This window comes from Acomys russatus, chromosome 22 (genome assembly GCF_903995435.1).
Source record: "Acomys russatus chromosome 22, mAcoRus1.1, whole genome shotgun sequence".
NCBI classification, from domain to species: Eukaryota; Metazoa; Chordata; class Mammalia; order Rodentia; family Muridae; genus Acomys; species Acomys russatus.
The window spans coordinates 28,466,790-28,486,418 of NC_067158.1; the positions used below are offsets into that span (position 1 = coordinate 28,466,790).

Below are 19,629 nucleotides of genomic sequence, written 5' to 3' on the forward strand. Positions count from 1 at the left end.
AACCCCCTTCCTCCCCTAAGCTGCTTTTGGTTATGGTGTTTGCCATAGCAACAGGAATAGAACCAGCACAGCACCCTAACTCGTCCAGTACCCCATGACAAACTCTGATTGTGTCCCCGTGGACCTGCCGTACTTGACTGAATACAGAAGTGCAGACACCAAACTGTGAGTCATACAGACGATCCTGTCAGTGACCTGGGTTTCAATGACCATTGCTACAAAGCACTTCTCACCCAAAAGCCAGAGTCAACAGCTGGGCTGACACCCATGCTCTGGTACTGGGTACCTGGGGTATGGGCTAAGACCTTGGACACCCTCACACCTGTGTAGTGCCAGCAGATGGGGGGTGGGGGTCAACTGTGTGGACATCAGTTCTCCCTCTGTGACCCAAGTGGCATCTTTTCACTCAATCTGGGTTCATACATTTTCTGATACACACACATAAACACACACAAACACCCCATTGGACAAGGCTCCCTGAAAAACACACGAGAAGGAAGGGCTGTGGGTTTCAAAGCTTTTTATTTCGGCTGCCTTAGAACTTTGCTTTTGGCTCTGCCATACTGAACACAGCCTAGCTTACTAACCTGTGTGCTAAAAGGTACTGTTTCCCAAGTCCTGGGGTACTCAGAAAACATCCCCACAAGTCCCCTACCACCCACAGAGACAGTAGAGCTCCAAGGCAGGCTGTAGTGTTCAGAGCCCAGTTTGGACATGCTATATCCAGGCAGGATGTGACCACTGGGGACTCCCAGGAAGGTGAACCACTTTCAAGGCTCAGCAGCAACCAAATAAATAAGAACCACTACCATGAAGTCTACAAAGATAAACAAGTCCAACACAAAGTAAGTGAGGGCAGGAAGGCATGAAGGGCTAGAGCGGGGATTCAGATCTGTAAAGTGCTCTTCGTGATGGAGGGTCTCTGGGGCCAGGCCCGGATCTCCGGCTTTGTGGGAAAAGGTCAGCATTGTGAGTTGAAGATAGCATGCAATTTCTCGTGTGTGACACTCGGCATTCAGAGCGGGCAGTGCTAAAGAGAGCCCACCCTCCACGTGGGATCTGTAGTCTATAGGTGAGCATAGAGCCTGGCATCTCATGGGATCTACCCACATGTGAGCAGAGTAGACACACATACACACACAAGCACACACACATGCTAGGCACAGTGCCACTCAGCTGGGTGGCCACATCAGGAGGCCTCACAGCAACATGCACCAAAGCCTCCTTCTGTGGTGGACACTCCTCAGGCAGCAGACAGGAATGGGAAGAAGAAGAAGTCGAAGGCAAACTTGAGGGCCCCGTGCACCGTGGTACGCCAGTCCTGTTCGATTTTTACATGCCTCCGGGCCGGGGACATCTGCGCCATGCAATTGAGGCAGCTGATGGCCTTGAGCTCAAAGACGGGCCACTTGCTACCCAGGCGGCCCTCCAGGATGGTGCTGAACTCTATGAGGCTGCCCTGGCGCAGGTTCAGCAGCACATCCTTGAACTCGCTGCTGGCCCGGAGAACGATGTCCTTGGTGATGTCATCCTCTTCGTGGCCACGGTTGCCATTGGTGCCGAACGGCATGCCCACGGTGATCTCAAATTTGTAGCGGTCAAACTTCTTGATGTGGCAGGGGTGCTTGGCCAGCTGCTTGAGACGGCAGAGCTCCTCCTCAGCTGTGGACGTGTTGCCAGGGCTGCAGGATGGGTAGGCCTCGCCGTAAAGGCAGCGCATCCAGTCACCCAGGAAGAACGGGAGCATGTTGATGGCCGACTCGGCGCTGTTGTCGATCTCGGTCACTCGGACGTACTTGAAGCGGCCTGTCCACGTGACCCTGTGGCCCTCCAGGTGGCTGCACAGGATCTGGGTCCGTGCCATGTTAGTCTCCTTCCAGGCCCGGGGCCCACACAGGAAGCCATACTGCTGCCAGGTGAGCGTGGAATTGTAGACCTTCATGCCTTCCGACCGGTACACGTAGAACCAGCAAAAGAGTAGGATGGCCGTGAGCCACACGAGAATGAGCTTCACCATGGAGCTCCGCGTCAGGGACTTGACCATCCCCACCAACGAAAAGTTGGCCTTGGTCCACCAGCGGAAAAGCAGGGGCACGCCGCAGATCGCCGTGGTGACCAGGATCTTGGTGAGGTCCTGCGACAGGAACCATCGGGCAAACTGTACCACTCCCATAAGGGCAAGGCCAGCCACCAGGACGGGAAGGGCGAAGAGGAAGAGGAAGTAGCCGATGGAGGCGCGGACCAGGCCCAAGCCAGTGGACTGGAGCAGGATGACCACGGACAGCTCGCACCACATGAAGCACACCAGGTAGGGCACCAGGTAGCAGTACGTGCCCTTGAAGTTCCTCAGCTGGGCCATGCGGAAGAAGAGGAAGAAAAGATAGACATAGAGCAGGCAGGGGAGGCTGACGTTGAGGATGACGAAGTGGCCGATGGGCACGGTGAAGAACGTCTGGCCAAGCACTTTCAGGAAGCGCCAGTCCGCGGTCACGGTGGGCAGAAGGGACAGCAAGCCAGCAGCTACCTCGGTGACCAGGGCCCGCCTGGTATAGGGCTCGGCAGAGCTGCTCAAGCTCATGTAGCTGGTCACTGTGAAGAAGGCGGAAATGACAGCCAGCTCCGAGCAGGGGATGCAGTCCTTGCTGGCCAGGGGGAAGGAGAAGATGACGAAGACGACCGACAGCAGGAAGTGGACATAGGGCTCCAGGTGGTTCCAGCCGAAGTTGACTTCCGCCTGCTCCACGTCTAGGTTGGGCTCGAAGCGCAGCAGCAAGTCAGTAAGAGTGCGGAAGTTCTCCCAGGCCTTGCTGTCCTGGAACACCTTGAGGGTGCAGATGACCATGGACACAAAGGACAAGTAGAAGACCACCAGGGGGATGAAGAAGGCGAAGAAGTCGATGGTCAGGTTGCTGATGATGAAGAAGAAGATGAGGGCATTGATGTGATGTGTGGGCACGATGGTGGACAGCCAGTGCATGCCTGCCTTGGAGGCCATGTCAATCAGGTATTCTTTGATCTCCATGATGGCGTGTAAGGGGTACTTCACCACCTAGGGGGAGAGAGAGTTGAAACTAACTGGAACAAGAGACCCTTACCATCCAACATGGACTCTCTCCCGTTCCCTGGTTCTGCACAAGGTGAATGCCTCACTCTGTTAGGCCTTGTCCTAACAGATCCATCTACCAAGAGCTCCTCCCCCACTGAAACAGTCCCCATACTCCACAGTCCGTAGACACCTGCCTTCCTCTCGGCCTGTATTTCTATCCTGAGATTCCCACTGTGGTGGTTCGAATGAGAACGGCCCCCAGAGGCTCACATATCTGAATGTTTGGATCCCAGCTGGTGGAACTGTTTAGGAAGGATTAGGAGGTGTGGCGCTGTTGGAAGAGGTGTGTCACTAGGGGTGGGCTTGAAGGTGTCGAAAGCCCACACCAGGCCCAGTCTCGCTCTTTCTATGCCTGCAACTTGCAGACCAGGATGTGAGCTCTCAGCTAGTGCTCTGCTCCAGAGCCATGCCTGCCTGCCTGCCTGCCTGCCACCATAGTAGGAATGGTCTAACACTCTGAAGCTGTAAGCAAGCCCCCAGTTAAATGCTTTCTGTTGTAAGTTGCCTTAGTCATGGTGTCCTTCACAGCAATAAGATGGTAACTAAGACACGGACCTTCTGTTGGGGTGATCGGGGCTTGAACATGCCTACTGTATCTAGGGGAAGCCACATGTGCTCCTAGTTCCCCATCCTCCCTCAGGCATCCTGCTTCAAGACACAACAGCACACTGGGCAGTAGTGACACATGCTTTTAATCCTACCACTTGGGAGGCAGAGGCAGGGGGATCTCTGAGTTTAAGGCCAGCCTGGTCTACAGAGCAAGTTCCAGAACAGCCAGGGCTGTACAGAGAAACTGGTTTAAAACAAAAACAAAAACAAAAACATGATACACTAACCCTGGGCTGCCCATCAGTGGTTGTGTTGCTCTCCATCATATGGGTATCAGATCTCTAAGCCTCAGTTTCCTCAACTCCCAAAGGGACAGTAACCCTTACTTTACCAGGTCACACTACACACCACATACAGATGGCTGCATGAGCACCGAGGACGGATGGTGGGACAGTTTCAGAGAGCTCAGTGCCTAGCCTTCTCACTGATACCAGAAACCAAGAGCAGGACACCACAACCCAAGCGGGCACAGACCATGGCTGCCTTTAACCAGCACACCTGAGGTAAGTGGAGGGAGGCCAGCTTCTGCTGAGACCTGAGAGGAATTTTCCATGTCAGATTTTCCATGAGTTAATGTAAAACACATTAGGATTTTAAAGCATTAAGTTTGTTTTTAAGAGGCCACTCTGCTTCCTCAGGCTTGAAGAAAACTGCTTGGCATCTAGAACATTCTATGTGGAAGTCATGTCAGTCCATAGAGGCTCCTGTCATTCTCCCAGGAGTCTCTTGGTCCCCTTCATGTCCCCTGCAAGGCAAAGGCACTGAGGGCTGAGGTAGCCCGAGTGTGGAGACACCTGTGAGGGCACGCTGGTTTTTTCTGCACAAGACAGTCGTAATGACTACGTGCAACTGAGATGGTTTCAAACACTGCAATGTGGAGCCTTGTTTATCTTGTCACAGACTTTAAATCTCTCTCTCCTTAGAAGGACTTCTAGACATCACAAAGCTCAGAGACATCCCCGTGGGGTGACAGGACATAAACTTAGACCAAGGCACTGTGAAAGGAGGCAACACAGAACAAATTGGAAAGCTCGGGCCTGAAGGCCTTTTCCAACTCATCCTTCAGCCTTGACCCTCACTAGCAAGAGTGTGTTATGGGGGTGGGGCCCCTCTTTGCCAAGAACCATATGCACCACAGCTTCCTCCTCTCATGGTTGAAACACCATCTGGGAACCCTGCCTGTGAACAAGCTCAGGCTAGCCCAGTTCTAGATGGACCTTCTGTACAGCCACGAGCCACTGTGCCACCCTGATGCCCAGGACTTTCAGAGTAACAGTCCGTTCTGCTCTGGACTTGTCTTCAGGGGCAAGTGACGCTTTACCTGTCAACAACTTGTAGGCATGGCTCACACATGGCCCTATCTCTATGGGCTCATGTGGTGAACTGCTCCCCGCTTTTTCCCCATCCCCTGAGGTGACCTGCTCCATGTCCCACATCCCTGTGAAGGCTTTCCAGCCACTTCATGCCAGCAGACCCAGCAAGGCCATCTCTTGTTGCTGGCCCCATTTTATCTTGTTTGGTTTGGTTTGGTTTTTCAAGACAGGGTTTCTCTATGTAGCCCTGGCTGTGAGGGACTCCCTTTGTAGACCAAGTTGGCCTCAAACTCACAGAGATCCACCTGCATCTGCGTCTTCTCAAGTGCTGGGATTAAAGGCATGTGCCTAGCTATGCTGGCCCTGTTTGGACCGATTTGCCCCAATCTTATTAGTGTGTGGTCCATCTCCTCTTAGTTACAAGCGTTGGAACCGAGGCATGCACGGCCATGTGCTACATAACAATTCTCAGCTGATAGGTCCCTGTGTGAGCCTTTGCTTTGTGGCAACACTGCGCCAAAGCACTTACCTGGGTCAAACTGTCCAATATCCCGCAGACTGAGATATAGACACATCTGACCCAGCTCCATACGCTGACCTGGCGCAGCTCTGCAATGGTCCTATGGCCACACCCTATGTTTACACTGAGTCTCAACAACTTGCCAAAGCATGGCACATTTCTATGTTCCCATTCTTGTCTCTCTCTAGTGTCTGCCCTCCCAGCTTACCCTTAGTGTCGCTGTATGGTAAATTCAGTGACCAGGCCCATGGCTCAGCTGGCCACAGACCCTAGCACTGGGCTTTGGGGAAGGCTTATTAGAAAGTGGCCTCTGTCCTGGGCCACAGACCACATCACTACATAGTGAATCTAAATGAAAGTGTAACCCCGACACTTCGGCCTGCTGCCCATGCACATCTGCACTGACGTGAAGGCTATGACTCCAGCACCCAGCACACTGGCAACCCTGCTTCTGTTTTCTAGGTCTCCTTCCAAGGACACCTCCTCGCACAGGAACCTCATATGACCCAAGGGACTGTGACCCAGGTCCAGGTGTGCCTGAGAAGTCAAGGACCTCTGACCTGCAGCTCCTGGGAGAGGGCCCAGGTGCTAGGCAGGAGCCACAGTTACCTTCTGGCGAAGTGGTAGGTCCTCGGGGCTTTTCCCTGCCAGCTCATCCTCATCTTCGTCTTCATCCTGCAGGAACAGGTTGGTAGGGATGATGCCCTTGGCATACTTCTTGGTGAGCTCCACGAAGTCATCCAGAGCAATGTAGTTCTTAGCTGAGGCACAAGGAAAAAAGTCAGCAGGGACTCCAAACTGTACCCCCAGAGTGGCCCTGACACACACAGATGATGTAGGATGGCAACGTGGGGCCCAGCTGGGTCCAGGCACAGGACTATTCCTTGGACAAGGACACGGAGAAGAACTTGTTGGGTGGGGAGGAGGTGGTGGGTCTGCCAACTGTTATCCCACACCTCTGCCTCTGACCTACGTGAAATGAGTTGCCCTTCTAGTCCTTAATGGCTGAAGTCCACCTGACCCCTGTAAGCCAAGCCCTAGTGCCAGACCTTCAATCACCTGCATCCCTGGCACCCTCTGATGTCCTTCTGTCCTTCCCACCTTGGAGGGCCTCAAGATGCTGGGGACTAGCTGCCCCAAGGCCAGCCACCACTACATACAACTGGATCTGGGAGCCTGCTACTCTCTAACCCCCATCTATCATGACCCAAAAAAGACCTACTACACCCTCAATAACTCCTCCATCCAACAAGACCTACCATGTGCCCACCAAGCTCTCATCTCACAGAATTTACAGAGGGACAACCTAAGTCTGCCTTTTGTCCCCACCCCTACCAGGATCCCCCGAGGGCCCACTGTGTGTCTGAAAACCTCTCTGTCCTACCTGCATCTGCCAAGAGCCTACTGTGCACTGGATGCTTTTCTAAGCCCTGGGAAACGCCAAGGGCACATAAAAGAAATGCAGCATGTGTCAAAAGGCTAGGCTCCCAGCCTTCAGGGAAGACAAATGCTAGACACTGGCAGAGAGTCACCAAGAGCCATGGTCACCTTGGAAGCTGTCACTGGGCTAGCTTGGGGAGGTTGCACTCTCATAAGTTAGCAACTACTATGAACCCCCGTCCCACACACTGGGCCTCACAAAAATGCTTTGGATTCAGCTCTTCTATCAGTACCGAGCAGCCCTAGGCCCTCTCCCCAACCTGCTCATCATCTCCAAGACAGGAGCCTGGATTTCACCTACACACACACACACACACACACACACACACACACAGTGATGGTCTGGTGGACCCCAGTCATTCCAAGGCCACCTCCAGCTCCTTGGGGCCCCAGCCTCTTTCCCATCCCACACGGATGCTGTAACACTCTTCCTCTGCCTCAACACAAGTGCCTACACTGGAGCCCATCCCACACAACTCCCATGGTCCCCATCTCCTTCCTGTTTTTAGAGCCGTCTCTCTCATAGACCTTTTAGCTCACTCAGGCACCAGCCCTGCCTTTGGCCTTCACCTGGTGAGGTCTGTCACACTGTGGGTCTGTTTCCCACTGTAGTTTGAGCTCCCAGTGTACAAGGCTGAGGTCACCAGGGACAAAAACACTGTCACCCACAGGGACTGAACAAAAGTCCATTTAAGCACAAGACTCTGGTAGGGGACCCAAGCCGGGATACACAGGAAAGAGTGGCTGCTGTGCTGTGCTGGGTGTACAGGAAGTGGATAGCAGGATGATGGAGGGGAGCGGGGTGGACATACTCACATTCACTGCTGACCAGGCGTTCCAACATGCGCCTCTGCTTCTGCAGGGACTTGGGGACCGGACCTGGCTGCGCCCCTCCATCTGCAGGATCAGAGAGGACTGTAAGCTAGGGCTGCTGCGTTGTCCCTTCGCACCCTGTGGCCTACTAAGCATAGTCCTGGACTATCACTGTGCTCAGGGATCACAGGGCCTGGGGGGGGGGGGGTCCCATCATACACAGGAGCCATACCCTTGAGGAGCCGCCTGTGAGCCCTCTCAAGGAGGACCAGCATACTCAGTGCTATTTCTACTCAGTGATAAACACCGCCCCCACACCAAGTCCTCTCCTCTTTGCTGGTACTGTCTGCCCTTGACCACCTTTAGCCAATATCAGATACTAGTCAGCTCCATGGGGGTGAGGACCAGGCTTCTGTCACTCCCCATATCTCTGGTCCTGGACCCAGAAGCAGCTGAGCACACCCCGATCAATAAATGAACAATAAATGGCATTTACAGTCTTGCCAATATGCCAGTTACCTCCCAACCCCCATAGGGAAGGCAAGGGAAGCCAATCACTGGTGACACGGCTGACCTACCCTGCTCGTTGACCTGTCCCACGTTCTCCAGCAGCTCGGACACGGCCACTTGCTTCTTCTTCTTGGGGTTGAGTTTCCAATACATGACCAGGGCAGCCTTGCGCACAGCCCTCTCCAGGTCAGTCTCCGAGGACAGCTGCTTCACCTCAGCCTCATTCTCAGAAGTAATACCTGACAGACAGAGGCATTGGGCAAACCAGTGCCTCACAGCGGCCCCTGGGGACACTCCCAGGAGGCTGGACACAGGGACATGAGGGATATCTGACTGGCTTCTTTGACTCAGGGTAGAGGGGACATCTGCCCCCAAAGTGCATCTGAGCCTATGCCTGACAGCACCCATGCTCCAGGCTGCTCTGGCAATCCCTGTGTGTCCGTTGGAGTACAAGACTGCTAGCCCTTCCCAGCTTGTTCCTTCTCACACCTCATCCTTGGGGGACCCTCATCACTAGGTACTACAATAAAGACAAGGTACAAAGCAAGGTGCTGCAGGCCCAAGGCTTGGCTCTAAAGATTCGGAACAAGCTGCCGCCTGGAACGTGGGTCAGACTGCAATTACTAGTGATAGGAAGGGGGCATCTCTGTGCCCACAGTGTTTCCTGGGCTGAGGACCCTTCTCAGGGCAGCTGGAAACATGGGGTCCTCCATTCAGAATGAAGAAAGAATGCCAGGTAGCCCAGGGGAATGAGGTGAACAGCAGCAGCAAAAATGACATCACTCTCTCTGCAGAACTGGACTCTTTCTCTTCATCTGCCCAGGAATCTCGGGGCAGGAATGCGGGGCAGGCGGGGTGAGCCTGTGCTGCCTCCCTTCCCAGCCTCCAGGTCTGTGCCCCTGGATTCCACCTCCATCGCCCCCCCCCCCAACACACACACACTCTGATCCCATGCAGTCTTGGGAACCACAGGCTCCAGATTACAGCCACGTATGCCATTCCTCTACCCTGGCCAGCTCTAGGTTATTCTACTTGCTGTGGCCTGGGCTTTGGGTTATAAGTAATTTGTATCCTTATGGCTTCTATATATTGCAAGCACAAAAAATTTACAATTAAAAATAAATATCAAAATACTCAAAAACAGCAAAAACTATGTGAAGCACCCTATGTCACCTCTTCCTCCAACATGGGAGTCTGCAGACACTCACGCTCCGGGACACTTGGGACAGCTGCTTCCCTCTGACTCTAAGATTTACTCACGCTCCGGGACACTTGGGACAGCTGCTGCCCTCTGACTTAAAGATTTACTCACGCTCCAGGACACTTGGGACAGCTGCTTCCCTCTGACTTTAAGATTTACTCATGCTCCGGGACACTTGGGACAGTTGCTTCCCTCTGACGTTAAGATTTACTTCACGATTTAGACTAGAACCCAGAAGTGAGACCTAATTATTTACTACCTGAGGACACCAAGCAAAGGACAAAGGGCATGACATGTGGACTAGCTGGCAGATGTCAAAAAGCCCCTCAGGGCGAAGAGGTGATCAAAAAGAGTTCTCCCTTCCCAGTGGCATGGCCAGCACAGCAAACCACGTGCCCTGTGGGTAGATGCTGGTGGCTCCACACAGCCTTACCTTTCCGGTCAGCCAGGCACCGCCTCAGCAGCTTCACGGCCTCCCGTCTGCCCTGTTTGGCTGCCAGGATTAGCCAGGCCACGGCTGAGCAGCTGTTGAGCTCTTCATCTGCGTCACTGGCAAGTCGTAAGTAGTGTTTGCCCACCTGAGAGCAGAGACATCCATCATGCTCAGACTTCCGGGACCCTGTTCTCCTCACTATGGGGCAGGCGTGGAACCTTCTATAGTGACAGAATCGTGGGCTTTGCACCGGGCTTAGTGCCTCCCCTTGCTCCTGCCTACTGGGTGCTAGGACCCCATTATGGTCAGAAAACTAGAATGCTGCCACTCAAACAGCACACGCTGAAGACAGGCAGCCAGGAGAAGCTACAGTCTTAGTCTAGGCTGCTATTTATTGTTATAAAACAATTATTTTTAGAAAAAGTTATTACATTTGTTTTTTTCAGTGGACAACTTGCAGGACTTGGTTCTCTTTCTACCATATGGGTTCTGGGACTTGAACTCAGGTCACCAGGCTTGGCAGCAAGCACCTTTACCTGCTCAGCCATCTTGCCAGCTCTGCAGATGTACTGAAACACCACCTTGGCTGCTCGCTTACATACTGGCATGACAGGTTTTCTGTTTTCCACGGGAATTTTGATCAGTTTAGACAGATTGGTAGAGACCAAAATATTTACTATCTGGCCCTATGCAAAAATGCTCACTAACCCAGCCCAATCTTCCCACTCTACAGATGGGCAAAGTGAAGCCAAGAACACAGACAGGCCAGGAAAGAGCTGGGTATGCTCCTCAGCTTCAGGAGGGCCTCAGAGCCCAACACAGCCCCATGGATGACCCCTAGCTCCAGAGGCACAGGCACAGGCTGGGAATGGCTTCACTGTTCAACCAGCCTCTAGATACAAACAGAACATCTGCCTGATATGCTCGAATAGATACTTTCTCCCCTTCTTTGAGGGTTGAAGAGTGGAAAACTCCAAAAGTCACTTATTTGAGCCGCAAACCTGGGAGCCAGAAGTCACTCTAAGCCCCTTAACGTCACACAGTGACCTCCCTATATAGGATGAGGTGAGGCTGGAGGTAGCCTGGGGCCCTCTGACGTTCTAGGCCTTGGGATGGGAAATAGCAGGGAACTCGGTCTGGTGTGGCTGCCTGTATAGTACCAAAGGACAGATAGGAAGAGGTAAAACTTGGCCTCCATGGCAGCCAAAAAATGGGACTGCTCATTCACACCCGCAAGAGCATCATGAGGACAGAAAGGATGGCCTATCAGGTCTCTGTCCTCTTGCCCCTCCTCCCTGCCTGTGTACCTGGGTCTCTGACACCCAGCAAGCTTGTCCAGCCTGAGCTTCTCCACTCCTGCCTCTCTTGTCCCACAATGCCCTGGCAGGGTGGGGGGCCATTAGCTGAAACAGGCCCTCCCTCAGGGACCAAGCCTGTTGTAGACAGCTGGAAGAGTGTGGGTGGGCAGGAAGGGGGGGGGTGCTCATGGCCAAGACAGGATGTGTACAGGAGTAGAGTGGTGGACATGGGTGAACCAGGAAGGTACTAGAGGGAAAGAAACCCACCAAAGCCTAACCAGTGTGGAGGCCACGACAGCTGTGCTAGCTCCCTGTCCCTGAAGAAGAGGCCAGACCCCTGCCAAGCCCATCGGTGCTGGGGTCATGCCCTAAGACTCCCCTAGATACCGATCTCACCTCTGTCTGTGCTTTGGGGTCTCCAGCCTTGGCTTTCTCCAGGACTTCTTCAAAGGGGATCTCCACATCTGCCTTCACAGGACCTTCAACATGAGGAGAAATCCGAATGTCACATAGCCAGACAGTGGGATGGAGGTTGGTGGGACTAGGCCTCAGGAGCCTTCACTTTAACACTGAAGCAAGAGGCAGGAGGATGAGGCTGTGACAGAGAGGGAGCCTGGGAGGCAGCAGGTTGCCTTCTGATGCTGCAAGCAAGCCACAACCGTGGCAGCCGGTTCTATACTGGAGGTGTTGTTCATTAGGAGCTCTGTGGGTGTGAGGACTCAGAGTGGGGCACAGACCTAAGTCTCACTGTCACATTTCAGCTCCAATCCACCCACAGGACACCGCCTTCTAATCCTGAACAAGTCCATAGCTCAGGGGTAGACACAGTCAAGCCAATGGAGTCTATGTCAGTCTGTGGAGACGGCCATCCTTTTGTGTCAGATTGGCTCTGTGGAGGGCAGAGACCACCTCAGAGAGAGAGAGAGAGAGAGAGAAAGGGAGAGAGAGAGAGAGAAAGGGAGAGAGAGAGAAGCACAGGAAGGCAGAAAAGAGTGGGGGGAGATGGAATGGAGGGGAGGGGGTACCTCCAGGTGGCAGCAGGTGAACTCGTGGGTCCAGCCACACCTGAAGCTAAAGCTACTCTGAAGTCTCTAAAGGCGTGTGGTCCAGGGGCTGGGAAGATGGTTCAGTAAGTTCCGAGGACTTGCCCTGCAAGCACGAGGGCTTGAGTTTAAATCCTTAGCACCCATACAGAAAAAGCCAATCATGGCTGTGAATGCCAGAAACCCCAGCACTAGGGATCAGAGGAAGATGGATCCTGGAACCCTCTAGCCAGCCAACCAGACTAGCCAAAACAGGAAGTTCCTAATTCAATGAGAGACCCTGTCTCAAGGGAATTAGAGCAACAGAGAAGATGCCCAACATCTTCCTCTGGCCTCTCGTGCGTGCACCTGCACATGCATGTAACACACACATACACACACACACACCCCACTTCACATACACAGAAATAAAGAGAAAGGAAGGAAAGAAGGAAGAGGTTCCCTTGTCATTGTCCCCCACTTTCGTTTCTCCCAGTGCATTCTGGGTTTCTGTCATTTGCAACTGAGAGGTTCCTGAACTAACTCCAATCATTCAGATAGTCATACGTAGGCCATATAACTTGGGGAAGATCCTGACCTCTGTGAGCCCATGGACAGGGACCTGCCCATCTCCATTAATCTCCCACAGGCCTCACGCACTCCCAAGAGAACTGTATGGCATGTATGCTAACTTGGTATTTTTGCTGGCTGTCTGGGGGAGGAGGGCCACTGTGGTACATCGTCCTTTCTGCTAGCACCAGCTCCTTCATCCATTCCGGCCCTCGGCAGTGCACGAGTGTGGTCGAACTGATCTCCATCAGGGCCAGTACAGCTCAACAAACTCAGAACACGCAGGGATGAGTGCGCTGGACGATGAGTGCATCGGGCTGACAGGAAGCAGCTGTGAGCAGGTCCGCAGCATTCCGCCCCCGCGCCCCCCTCCAGCCCACCAGCCCACCACTCACTCTGTCTGGCAACTGTGCTGGCTGGCTGGAGCTTGCTTCCCTAAAGCAGCAAAGGGTAGGAGAGGGCAATGCTCAGCCACACCAGGCAGCCTCTTGTAGCTTTCCCTACCAGCCCTGACTGTATACCAAGTACTTCCAGAAGCATCCTCCATCATACAGCTGTTTTCACACCACCGAGCGCCATCTTCCACCTAATAGCTCCTCAAACTTCCTAATGTATGTTAAACACTCTTATAAAGATCACAGTTATAAACACATGACCAATAAATCTGACATAGCATCCTGTCTCTAACATGCCATGCTCTCTCCACTTCCTCCTCCTCCTCATTAGTCCTAGATCCTTAGCCTCCAGCATTTCTCTGTTCCTGTCATGATATCCATCATGATGGGTGGGAAGAGTGACAAAGGCACCAGGGACACATCACCCCACAGTCGGAGCAGAGGACCGTGTGTACCAAGGGTTTTCCCACATGCTATTATCAAGGCTACCTGGCTGAGAAGCTCCACAATAAACAGGGTAGCTGGGGCCACCCTGGGCTAATGGGGTCCCCCATGTAGGAGAGTTAGGCTGAAGGGGTCTTCCACGGGTAGCTGGGGTTACTCACTCCTCTATACCGGGCAGTCAGCACTGAGAGAGTCCCCCACATGGGCAATCGGTACATGTGGGGACAGTAGGGATCTCACCCTTCTAGCTAGCAGATAAGGAAGGCACAAAGGTGGAAAACTACCCGAGTAGTTTAGTGGCCTGAAAAGACTAAGGCCCCTAGCACCCACCCAGCAGACAGTCACTGGGCCCAGGAATTGTAGGCACCAAGCTGATAAAAGTCCTTGATCTTCATCACAGCCTACTCTGAGAGCCAGCAAGGGCAGCCATGTTGTCAGCTCTGGTGACTGATGGCTGGAGACATCAGCCCTGTCTTGAGAGACTTCCTGGAGAGGCTGACATTAGAGGCTTGGAATGCAACCAGAGGTTGAAAGTAACAAACAGAGGCATGCTGCCAGCTTTCCAGAAGACGCAGGGAGCATCAGTGGGGCCTCACGACAGGGCAACTTACAGCACTGGGTCACGGCATGTACTCAAGAATGTGGGCCATGGCAAGAGGAAGAGCTTTTGCTGCCTCCTACATTCCCAACAACGTGACAACATGACTCAGGGCGTTGCTCAGTTGTATGACCTAAGGTCAGCAGTGTAACATCATGCCCCAATACCCACATCTACACTGGCCCCTCACACCTAAAGTCATGCTTCTACCAGAAGCCCTGTGAGGCCCAGAGGCTCCCGAAAGGCCCAAGGAGATGAAGAGAAAGGGCTGTGTCCAGGCTGAGACCAAGATGGCCCCTGTCTCAGAGGCCCACGCTTGACCCAAGATGCACCTAGGTCAGGACTACAGATCCACACAGCACAGCCTACACAACCTGCTTTCACAGCAGGCCAGGGACCCTGTGCAGCACTAGGTACGGCCCATAAGTCTCTGACAGGCCCAGGGTAGCATTGCTTACCCAACCAGGCTGTGAGGGCTCAGCAGCTGAAGTTTACTCAGCCTTTCTACCAGAGGGCACAAGAACAGAGCTACATACAGCATAAGGGAACCAGCTTGAGTCTCCCCACCCCATGTCCACTGTGTCACTAAAGCCACCTAGACCGCCTAGGTCACTTGGAGCAGGCTCTGGCCTTCTGCTGAGCAGAGTGACAGGACCCCTTGGCCCTGAAGGCCAGGACACCTATGAAAAGGGGCCTGTGCTCCTCTGCTGACTGGCTGGACACAGCTGGAGACGACTCACTGGTGACTCAGCACTACTGTACGCATCTCAGAATGGACCCATCTCACGGTTCTGCTGTCCCCACTGCGCCACAAGAGCCTCATAGCTTCCTGTCGCCTCAGCAGCATCCAAGTCCAACCATGACCACCATCAGCAGCAAACTTCTCATGTGGCAGGGGGCTTGCCAGGGCTAACAGCAGGGCCAGGAGTGTGAGTGTTCCAGAAAGTTCTATGGGCCAGGAGGAAGTCTGGGGGACAGCTGGAGAATGGGGAACCCATAAGCATCTCTGTTCCATGTCCCAGGTTTTGAAAAGCAATTCAGATGATACTTTCTCCAGGCAGCCCTCCAGACATACTTCTGCTATGCTGAGGAGCACACAGACAGCCCCAGGTTCCCTCAGGGGCTACAACCAAAGTCTCTGGCACTGAGATCAGGCCCCAGGATACAATGGCTCATTCATCACCATACAGCACAGGCCTGGGGAGAGTCATGAGCCTTGGACCCTCTGTCACCAAAGTTTAAAGTTTAGCTGGCTCCACTCTATAGGGGAGAGGTGACTGGCTTGATGAACTTCTGAGACTGTGCTGCAGTGAGGGTTTCCTGGGCACGATGGACTCAATTCAGCAGTCACACAGTATGTCCTCTGTCCTTGACCACCAAGCCCTTGGTGGCCCACTGGGTAAGCAAGCACAAGATCAAACTACTCCTAACTCTTGCTTCTCCCACCCCAGCCTGGGACCCTGGGCCTGTACAGCTTCCCCCCCCCCCCCTTCAAATCTCCTTTCTCATCTGACAGGCAATGGTGCCCGCCCCCAGGCCTGTAATGGGGGAGTGGCTGTTGCTTTAGGATGCCTAAAGGGGTACTATGGAAAGAGTATGTATCTTAATATATATCCGGTAAAGCTATGGACACCTTAGCTGAACTCTAGGCCCACAGCTCCTGCCAGCAGGGTGGGGCCTGTTGTCCCACATCAGTTACCAGTGACAGGGCAGTTGAAGGTTGGAATTGAAGGACTAGAACCCACAGACTGCTGACCTGCGTGGTTGCCTCTTCCCGGCGCCTCTGTGGGCACAGCACACACAGCTGACACCTGCTTCCTGGTGGTATCTGAAACCCACTGTCTAGGCCTTTCACTGAATTACCCAGATTGATACCCAGCTTTCCGGCCATGGTCTCTGCCCCCATGGTCACACGATATCAGAAAGAGTGGTTGGCATTTGGCTTCTGGGCTTGGCTCTGGGGTCAGGCCTTGCCTGCCTTGGAGGCAAAGCTGAGGGACACAGTGATCTTTTAAGATTCATAAAGCAAAGGGTCCAAGAACAGGACAGCCCTGAAGATGACACAGGCCAGGCAATGCTAGCTGCCCAGGAGCCTCAGGCCTGGCCAACCAGGCTGAAACCCCTTCAGCTCTGCCAGGGAGGCAGCCAGAAGAGGTGGTCCCTTGGGCCAGACACTGAAATTCCAGGCCTTGATCTGTGGACAGGATGGGAAGACAGTGGTAGACACAGGGGGTGTACACCATAAATCAAGGGACTCAGCAGGTGCCAGGTGGGGACACTGACAGGTTGGGGTAGTCATTGAGGGCTGCTGGCTTCTCTCAGGAGGAAACAGAAAATGCCAACAACTAAAGCAAGGTACAAACTAACCAGAGCTGGAGGCAGTAACCCCAGCACTCATACCCACCACCAAGGACCAAAAGGAGTCTCACACCAACCCAGTCACATATAGCAAAGGGTAGCCTGGCAGCAGCAGAGGCCACATAGGCATTTGACACAAACCTTTACCCAAAGATGCAGCCCCTCTCTGTGACCAGTCATCTGGGAGACAAAAGTCCAGTGGATGATGCCACTCTGGTGCACCGTGTCAAATGAAACTGTGAAATGCATACAAATGCCAGGGTGGCAAGACTGGCAGGCATGGGCCTAGTGTCAGGATCCAGGGAGCATTGTCCTTCCACATCATGACAGGCCAAGTCCACCCTCCATACAAGGTCCTCAGTGCTCTTTCCTGACATGCTCCTGTCCTCTGCTCCCGCCCCAGGTCCCCTGCAGGATCCACCTCTCCTGTTCTGCTGACTCCAACCTCTGCTGATGGCATTCCCAGTGCCCTCAGTCATTTTATATGATGTTTACACACACACACACACACACACACACACACACACACACACACACAGTCTGGCGTCTGACATAGGAGAGGGGCATGTGCTACCTGAAGGCACAAGAACCCAGGGTGGACAGAGGCTGACATGAAGCCCCAGTGTGATCACACGGGCCAGCCTCTGCAGGACACAGAGTCCCACACTCAGTACACAACTGTTAAACCACCCAGGACACTTCTAAGCCAGAAGCCTCCATAGCAACTATTCCCAAGGCTTGGTTTTAACCCAGCAGAGGGCCATGAGGTCAATTTAAATGCTCCCCAAAAGAAGTATCTTTTATTTTAATTAAGAAACTGGGCTTGCTGGGTGGTAGTGGCACACGCCTTTAATCCCAGCACTTGGGAGGCAGAGGCTGGTGGATTGCTGTGAGTTTGAGGCCAGCCTGGTCTACAAATTGAATCCAGGACAGTCAAGGCTACACAGAGAAACCCTGTCTCAAAATAACAAAACAAAACAAACAAACAAACAAAGAAACTGGGCTGGATAGTGGTGGTGCACGTCTTTAATCCCAGCACTTGGGAGGTAGAGGCAGGTAGATCTCTGTGAGTTCAGGCCAGCCTGGTCTACAAAGCAAGTCCAGGACAGGAAAGGCTATACACAGAGAGAAACCCTGTCTCAAAAAACCAAGAAAAGACAGACAGACAGACAGACAGACAGACAGACAGACAGAAACTGGAAAGAGAACATCAGGCTGCAACACAGAATAAGGAGGATCCTTCTCTGGAAACTTCTATTCCCATAGCATGTGTGTGTGTGTGTGTGTGTGTGTGTGTGTGTGTGTGTGTGTGTGTGTGTCTGTGTTTGTCTGTGTGTGTGTGTGTCTGTATGTGTGTCTTTGTGTGTGTGTCTGGGTGTGTGCGTGCGTGCACACGCAGGTGAGTACGTGTACATGTATACATGTACTCCACAGGTGCCATGGGTTGAGGCTGGAGAGAGCCAGAGGTAGGAGACTCATGAGCAAGTAGCATTGCAAAAGGTGAGGTGAACAGAGCATTTTGGGGACAGAGGTTCTCAATGGGCAAAGAGGAGGTGGGAGACCATGAGGGCCAATCTGAAGGATGCAGAATGACCTCGAGGTGCAGGGAAGAACAGGTGACAAGCCAGTGGTAAGACATAGGACAGGCAATAAACATTCAAGCCACTGTGAGGGCTGGGGGTCCAGGCAGGGCCACAGTCAGCAGGCTTGACTGTGAGCATCTCTGAGCTATGTGGTCCACCTGTAAACGAGGAGGGTGCTGCATGGGAGAAAGGAGAAAGACACTGACCGAAGGGATGGGCATACAGTTGACATCCACACACATTTTGGATGCTGCAGGCACAGTACTGCAGAACAGGCCCAACTTGAGGAGCTTCTGTAGGAACCTGGGCTATGTGCTCACCCTGTTTCCCCAAGCTGCTGTGAGCTGAGGGCTGCAGGACTTCCTGGCCCTGTCCGCTTACCAGCTCTATCCATTCCTTCTCGGCTGCTGGCATGAGGAGCCCTCGGCCCTGGAGTAGCGGCTTCCGCAGCACTCGGTCCAGCACTGGGGTCCACCTGAGGTCTGGGAGCACGGGCTTCAGTCTTGTCCTGTTCCAGGGAGGCGGTGGCATTGAGCCTGGCGCGGGCCTGGGGCTGTGGTGCAGGTGGAGGAGGTGGGCCCGAGGGGCTTGGAGGCGGGGTGCCAGAGGCCATCTTGCCTGCGAACAAAGAGGAGGATTAGACACACACACAAGCTCCTAGACCAGTCTGATGGTAAAACAAGGAACTGGCGGCCACTTGCTAAGCTCAGCAATCTCATTTAATTTGACAGCCCTACAGGGCAGCCTTGAGTTCCTACCCGGTCAGGTCAAGTCAGGTGACCTGGGCTCTTGTGCCTTCATTTGAGAAATGGGGATGACGCTGATGATACTGAGAGAGACAGGGGATGTGGTACACTGAACTTAAGGGTCTGAGCAGGGGGGGCAAGGGGATGCATGGGGACCTATGTGTATCACCCAGCATGTGTGAAGTGACTTTATCTGGAAAAACAGGTCTCTGCAGACATAATAGCTGAAGCTGTTGGAATGAGATCACATAGGCTTAGGCCAGTCCTAAGTTAATGGATGGATCCTTAGACAGAGACCCAGCACAGGGGCCGCGTGGAGAGGGACCCGAGACTGAAGTAAGACAACTGCAGGAAAACAAACACCAAGGCTGCCAGCCACCCCAGATGGGGAGGCAAGAATAGCTTGGGGCCTCCAGAAGGACCAGGCCCAGACACACCTTGACGTCAGCCTTCTGATTCCACTACTGCAGACAACAAACGTCAGTAGATGCACCGATTTCTAATAGAAGCTTGAACAAATGAACACTGGGGCTGGAGAAACGGCTCAGTGGTTAAGAGCACTGGCTGCTTTTCCAGAGGACTTGGGTTCAACTCCCAGCACCCACGTGGCAGCTCACAACTGTCCATAACTCCTGTTCTAAGCGTGGTCCGATGCCCTCTTCCGGCCTCT

The 19,629-nt window shown here is 53.4% G+C and overlaps 1 protein-coding gene across 1 annotated transcript; it reads right to left on the reverse strand.

Annotated features, from left to right (window-relative positions):
• Window positions 1-508: 508 nt before the first annotated feature.
• On the reverse strand, window positions 509-18,829 carry Wfs1 (wolframin ER transmembrane glycoprotein). The gene is made up of 7 exons (XM_051164846.1): window positions 18,595-18,829; window positions 11,640-11,722; window positions 9,946-10,090; window positions 8,380-8,550; window positions 7,805-7,885; window positions 6,158-6,309; window positions 509-3,049 (listed from the first exon to the last, which is right to left on the reverse strand). The coding sequence occupies exons 1-7, from the start codon at window positions 18,824-18,826 to the stop codon at window positions 1,244-1,246; spliced, it is 2,670 nt and encodes an 889-aa protein (XP_051020803.1). The 5' UTR covers window positions 18,827-18,829; the 3' UTR covers window positions 509-1,243.
• Window positions 18,830-19,629: the final 800 nt, after the last annotated feature.